Genomic DNA, 7,020 nt, shown 5'->3' with positions numbered 1-7,020 from the left:
ACCCCCACCACCACACTGCAGCAATCTGTTTCAGCAACAAGGTTTCTAACTGAGAGCTCCCGTCATGTTTCAGGAGGGTCAAATTATTAGTCTGAGCAAAACAAAATGTGGCATCAATGAAGCTGCAGAACAGGAACATCAGCTGGAAGAATATAGTTTTTAATCTAACTTAGATTCAAAAAGAGGCAAATTCAAATATTTCTGGACACAGATTGAATAAAACTCAAACAGCTTTTAAAGAAATCCACAAAATTCTAATTTCCTTCTTTTATTCATCAAAATCAGGTAAGTTTTTTCAGTAAATTTCATTTTTTCATGGGGTGGGGGGGGGGACATAGAGAGTCGAGGGTCCATTTGATCTCAGGATCTGTATTTAAACACTTTGGGTCAGACGTGTTTATCAAACAGCTCGTATCAGCATGGTCTGCAGTCAGCAGAGACTGGGTGGGCTCCAATCCCCCATTAAGACCCACCCTAAAGCCAGAACCAGAACACAGACTAACTCTTTGATCTGATTCAGTTAAAACAATTATTTATTTATTTTTTATTTTATTCTGTCTTGAGCAATGACTCAATCTTTGTGCCCTTTAATCTGCATTTAACAGAAAGTCTAATTTCATCTGAAAAAAACATCTGACATGAAGAGGAAATCTAAATCAGAGCAGTTTGAAACTGCACCAACAGCGGCACCAAGTGTTCCACAGCTGAAACTGCACCTCAAATAACATTTTCAGGTATTTTAGTTGTGTGAGGAAAACTGTGATTTAGTTTGTGACACATTCAGCTCTGCAGTTAGATTAAAAAATATTTAATTAAAAAGAAAAAATCTGAATGAGAAAAGTAAAATCTGTATGACAAGCTTTGGGATAAACTTTTAAAAAGCACCATCAAGAGCAGCTGATAGAGAGGCAACCTGCAGCGTAATGTACCTCACAGAGACAGGTGGGAGCAAACAGGACAGCTGGACATCAGAGGAGCTCGAACCCTCCAGGTGTCGGTGCTGAAACCATATAAGAAGTACTTTAAACAACTGACAGGAAAAACAACCAAAAACTGAGAAATTTCATTAATTAATGGGACAAAAGTTCATTCCTGCTCTGCTATAAAAGACAATTTTACAGCACATATAATCTAAAATTATTTGACCGAGGCAGATCTAGGATTTTTCTGAGTAAGGGGACATCAAGGGGCCACAATATTTGTATAAGGGACAAGACGTGTACATTTAACTTTAATTTCAAACACTTTAAAAAAGCTTGCACAGTAAATTCTCTTTATCAATTTTACATTCATTTTTGCTGTTCATAGATAAAATACTGTCAAACAGCACGTGAGAAAATCCATCCATCATTTGTCAGTAAAGTTTTTTTCTTCAGGATTGTTTAAAGTAGACTTTGACTCATCACCGCCTCTAGTGTTCAAACACGGAACTGCACCCTTCATCATCACACTCAGGCAAAGGCCAGTTGAGTGACAGGACAGGGGCTCTTGGCCCTAACCCTGCCTTTTGACCCAAGGGCAGCAGCAGGGTAAATTCAACATGTGCTGCAGACATATTTAACTCCAATTTTTAAATAAAATCTACCTAAAAGAGACATTTCTTGTGTAAAACCAGAAGGTTTCTGTTAAAACCCTCCTGCTGACCTCGGGTCGTAGGATTAAACCAACTTCATAACAAAAGCAAGTTAATAAAACACATTTTAAGTTTGATATTTTACTCTGTTTAGATTTGTTTCCCAGGTTTTCCTACCTTGTTTGTCCGCCTGTCGCCTCAAACTTTTTTTTGTTTCTGTCAGACACACGGAGACACCTTCCCGGTCGGAGCGCCGGTGTTTCTGGGCTGTTCTTCGACACGTCGTCCTCTCTGAGCTGCAGTTTGACAGGAAGAAACAGGAGGGCTGACGTTCCACAGCAGCTGCTCACCAAGCTATTTCTGGCTCTACTCTGAAGCATGGCAGACTTTAGACATGAAGAAACTCTTAAAAAAAACAGATCACGAGTTGCAGCTCAGAAGAAACAAGTCAGAAGTTGAATAAAATACATAATTTACACACAACCTGTTTGTTTAAAACTCTTTATTGAAAACAATCCATTATTGCATGAGCACATCTGCTCCAGTAGTTTCAGTTGAGTGTTAACCTGCAGGTAAACGTCCTCGGCACTAATTAGTGGTTTCAATCATCCTGAGTAGTGGAAATCAACATTAACTCTTTGTACCGCGCTGCAATCCTCTGATCACTCCGCAAACAACAAGGAGTTTAAAAACAAAAAAAGCTCCAATATCTCAAGTTTGCTTTTAAAATCTCACCCTCAGAATAAAGCACAGCACGCTCATTATCAATTCACTTAGCGTTGAAACGAGACCCGAAGAAAAGGGGATCCTGGGTGAAAGAGTCAATATTTTAACACTATTCTTAAAATAAAATAAAAGGAGCTGCTGCTACAAACTAAACGGACCCGCCTCTCTGATTTTCAGATTTTCCCTAAACTTATGTTGATTTTTAAACAATAAAAGACATTTCATAGTTTTGTCCCTGAGCTGAACGTAAACCTCCCACTGAAGCAGGAACTTTAAATGTCTGTTTGATGATCAGTTTATGAGCAGGAAACAGAAGAATCCAGTTCAGTTACAGGAACCACAGAACAGAAAGGTTCTGATTACACGATTGGTTCCGCTCGTGTCCACAAACAGCAAAGCTAAAGTTAGCAGAAGTCTTTCAGCTCTGAATCCGGGGTGAGAGGAGAGCTGTAGTCTGAATACCAGTCCCTGTCGAAGACGGCCTTCAGCTGGGATTGGACCGTCGGCCTCTGGGACCCAGACTCCGTCTGGTTCACCACCAGCGCCGAACCGGCCGTGTTCACAAAGTAATCCCCCGACCAGTTAGACGTCCCTGAAGACAGGAAGACAGAACGTACTGACGTTTATCAGCTGAGAGACTGAAACAGCAAATACCAGGTTTATGATCAGCTTTGTAATAAATCATAGGAAAATAAATTAATGTTTAAACTGTAGCAGAAGATAAAGCTGCAGTCAGAGGCTCATAATAATCTTAACAAGACAGACAGAAACACAGAGGAAACCGGACAAGTGTGAGTGTTGATAACTGCTGAAAGTTTAACATTTTAAATGCAATAGAATAAATAAAATATCAAAAGGCTAGCTAAAACTATCATAAGACTAAATAAATAAAATCTAATTATTTGACCCAAGTAGCAAAAGGCTAGCTAGAAGCTAAAAGTATTTAAAAGCTATCTAGAATCTTAAAGCATCATAAGGCTAATGAAGTAAAATGTAGCCAATAGTAGCAAAAGGACAACTAAAAGCATCAATAGACCAGTAAGAAGCTAAAAGTATTTAAAAGCTATCTAGAAGCTGAAAGAATCTAAGTGAAAATTAGACCAAAGTGGCAAAAGGATAGCAAAAAGTATTGAAAGGCCAGCTGAAAGCTAATAGTACCAAAAGCTATCTAGAAGCTGAAAGCATCACAAGACTAGATGAAAAGTAAACCAAAGTTGCAAAAGGCTAGCTAAAAATAAAAAAGGCAAAAAACTGAAAAATAAATAAATAAATAAATAAAATAAAATAATAATAATGAATTAAAAATGCTTGCTAAAAAGCAAAGAGTTCCATAAGGTTAACTAACAACTAGAATGAGCTCAAAGTAGCAAAAGGTTAGCTAGAAACATGAAAAAGTAACTAAAAGCTAAAATATAACCCAAAGTAGCAAAAGACGAGCAAAACACATCATAAGACTAACTAAAAGCTAAAAGTTAGGCCAAAGTATCAAGGATAGCTAAAAGTATCAAAAGGCTAGCTTCAACCTAAAATGCAGCACAAGGCTAATGAAACAAAAGAAGCTCAAAAGGAATGAAAATCTAGTAAAAAGTATCCATAGGCCAGCTAGAAGCTAATAGTAGCAAAATGCTGTTAAAGGCTAAACGTGTCAATAGCACCTAAAAGCTAGAAGTAGCATAAAGAAGATTAAATAACTGAAAGAAGAAGAAGAATTCTGAAGGAACTGAAGATCTCAAAGCATTTCTAAAGAGAAAATTTTTGCAAACTAAATTAAATATTTTAAAAAGCTCAAAAGTTACAATAACAAAACAAGTATTTTCTTTTCTGGTTTTGAAGAGAATATTCTGAAATATATTTGTAGTTTGTCAAACGCTCCGTACTAAACTCAGAGGGTTTGAAAGAAAAGTCCTTCAGCAGTTAGAAATAAAGAATAAATTAGAAAACTGAGACAAACCTCAGGAAGTGTGAGTCTTACCGATGTACGCCACCTTGTCCGTCACCATGTACTTGTTGTGGTTCACTCTGGCAAAGGGGATCTTCTTCTGCCTCGGGTTGGAGGGCACCACAAACAGCCTCTGGAGAATCAAACAGCAGGACTTTGGTTCTGAGGGAAAACTTTCAGTAAAAACCAGACGTGACGACAGCAGAGGAGCCACTCACCACCTGGATGTCCAGCTGGTGTTTGGGTTCATAAACCGAAGCCAGAGACTTCAGGAAGGGGAACATGACGGGCTGAGTGTTGTTCCAGCAGCTGATCAGCAGGCGCACGGCCACTCGCTGCTCGTACGCCTTCCGTCTGAGCTGGGTGTCGATCTCTGCCCAGTACCTGCTCACAGACAGGAAACCATCTCAGAACAGGCAGCCAATCAGAGTGCAACCTCCACTCTCCTGCAGTTCTTCACCTTTTAGGATGCGAGAACTCCATGGTGGGCAGGTAGTTCATGACAGCGATGTAGATGAACCGCTCGGCGTCGTCGATCACGCTGAGGACGGACTGGAGGTCTGGAGTTCTGCCGGCTGCGCAGAAGGATGGAGGGGAGCTCTGAGGAGAGACAGGCGGTGATTTCTACACAGTTACAAACACTGCAGAGAGAAATGATTTTAAACGCACTGATAGATAAACGCTGGAGGGCGTGTGGTTGAGCGGCAGCTGGAGGGGCGTGTCTTTGTTGTACAGGGTGGAGAAGCTGGACGGCCACGGTGACGGGATCGACTGATTGGCCCCCACGAACCAATAAGCTTCAAAGATCTTCTCCAGGTCTGCAGCCAGGCAGCTGCAGTTGTAGACGACGGCGCCGAGCTCCTTCACCTGCAGACCCACAACAGGATTCAATTATCTCTGTCCTGATGCTGCGATAATCCATGAAACTAAATCTAAAAAATGTTTAATCAAAATATTTCTGTCCTGATGCATCGCGATAATAATTTAAACCAATTTAAACCTTTGAAGTTTTGCTCATGTAATTGTTAGAAGCAGTTTTGCTAATTTTAGCTTATAGCTGCTGTTTTGTTTCATTTAGCTAACATTGTGGTAGTTATAGCTTTAAGCTACAGTATGCTAGTTTTTTTCAACAGTTAGCTTTTATCTATTTTTCTGCTTATTTAAGCTTGTTGCTACTCTTGACATTAACTGTTAGCTATGACTTTACTAACATTAGCTTTTAGTTATTTTTATTAACATTAGCTTTACTAATATTAGCTTTCAATTATTTTTATTAACATTAGCTTTTAGCTATGATTTTTTTAGTGCTTAGCTATGGCTTTACTAATATTAGCTTTCAGTTATTGTTTTACTAACATTAGCTTATAGCTATGGTTTTATTAGCGCTTAGCTATGACTTTATGAATATTAGCTTTCAGTTATTTTAATATTAGCTTACAGCTATGGCTTTATTAATAATAGGTTTTAGCTATGGCTTTACGAATATTAGCTTTTAGTTATCATTTTACTAATATTAGCTCATACCTATGGATATGAACTTTTAGCTATGTTATTTGTATTAACTCTTAGCTATGGCTCTGTTAGAATTAGCTTTTAATTACCGTTTACCAACATTAGCTTTTAGCTATGGTTTTACTTATATATGAAATTTAAGTAACTGTCTTTGTTTACCTGTGTGTGTTTTGTGTACCTGTGTGTGTGTGTACCTGTGTGAGGGACCTCCAGTCCATGTTGGCGCTGCCGATGTAAATGTGTTTCTTGTCTACGACCCAGAACTTGGTGTGAAGAACCCCTGAGGTGAGCTCTCTCATGTTTACGGTCCTGATGTCGGCTCCTGAATCACACAAATATTTTACTGACAGAAAAACAAACTGGAGGTTCTGACAGCTGATCATCTGTTGATACTGAGATATTTAATTTAATGAAGCAGATTCTTATTTTGTAAATATAAAATACTGAATCAGCTAATCACAAAAAACAGGAAGTTACTTTTTAAAATATAAAATATCAATAAAAGTTCTAATATGACTCAAATAAAATTAATAAATAAATTTACATTAGTATCAAGTAAATCTGTAAACCTGCTGGAAACGTAGAATAAAAATCAGACACCTGAGTCGCTGAGCAGTCTGAGGTCGTCTTGGGATTGACCCTGCGGTGCGTTCACTGCAATACGAACTTTTAACTTCCCTGATAATTCAGCCAGTCTGCTCAGAACTTCCTCACCCTGCATAAACAGAAACATCTGTCAGGCTGCGTGATGAAGTTTGACAGGAACATTAGGTTAAAGATATTATCAGGATGTTCTCAGTGTTGGGACAATAAATAAGATTAAATATAAGGATGAGCCAGGACAGGCAGCTGAGCTCAGATTTGACCAGGCTGTGGCTAATTCCTGGACTGTAGCTGAAATGTTATCCAGTGTCAAGTGGAATGAAGTCGACAGTTTTGCCTGAATAAAATCTTTAAAGATACAGTAAATATGACGTTTTACCAAGTTACTCTACATTTGTGTTTATCTGGTGTGAGAACATTTAAATGTTATTAGTAAGAGAAGGGCAGGAAATCAAAAGATCTTGTATCTTTTACCTGCTCTTTTTCAAACCAATAATTTAAAAAGGACCTGCCTAGAATGGATTATTAGTTCAAGAAAAATTTGATGGTTTCTTTTAATCTTACTTTTTTATTTTGTTTTGTCGCGTAAAGATTATTATTGATAAATTTATTTGATGGAGGAAAGGCACAGATTTAAGATTTTTTTCTTCTTTCTGCTGCCTTTCAT

General features: G+C 38.2%; 1 protein-coding gene across 2 annotated transcripts in view; it reads right to left on the bottom strand.

Annotated features, from left to right (window-relative positions):
• Nucleotides 1-2,058: 2,058 nt before the first annotated feature.
• The window catches only part of pld3 (phospholipase D family member 3), an 11,941-nt gene continuing 6,979 nt past the window's right edge, over nucleotides 2,059-7,020 (bottom strand). For both annotated transcript variants that reach the window (XM_014034321.1, XM_014034319.1), the window contains 7 exons: nucleotides 6,351-6,465; nucleotides 5,945-6,072; nucleotides 4,908-5,105; nucleotides 4,699-4,838; nucleotides 4,457-4,622; nucleotides 4,272-4,371; nucleotides 2,059-2,891 (listed from right to left, as the gene is read on the bottom strand). In XM_014034321.1, coding sequence (XP_013889775.1) covers nucleotides 2,704-2,891; nucleotides 4,272-4,371; nucleotides 4,457-4,622; nucleotides 4,699-4,838; nucleotides 4,908-5,105; nucleotides 5,945-6,072; nucleotides 6,351-6,465 — 1,035 coding nt within the window. In that variant the 3' untranslated portion in view covers nucleotides 2,059-2,703. The remainder of the gene's footprint in view (nucleotides 2,892-4,271; nucleotides 4,372-4,456; nucleotides 4,623-4,698; nucleotides 4,839-4,907; nucleotides 5,106-5,944; nucleotides 6,073-6,350; nucleotides 6,466-7,020) is intronic.

Source organism: Austrofundulus limnaeus, unplaced genomic scaffold (genome assembly GCF_001266775.1).
Source record: "Austrofundulus limnaeus strain Quisiro unplaced genomic scaffold, Austrofundulus_limnaeus-1.0 Scaffold2052, whole genome shotgun sequence".
Taxonomy (NCBI): domain Eukaryota; kingdom Metazoa; phylum Chordata; class Actinopteri; order Cyprinodontiformes; family Rivulidae; genus Austrofundulus; species Austrofundulus limnaeus.
This window is presented reverse-complemented; position numbering and strand designations above follow the sequence as displayed.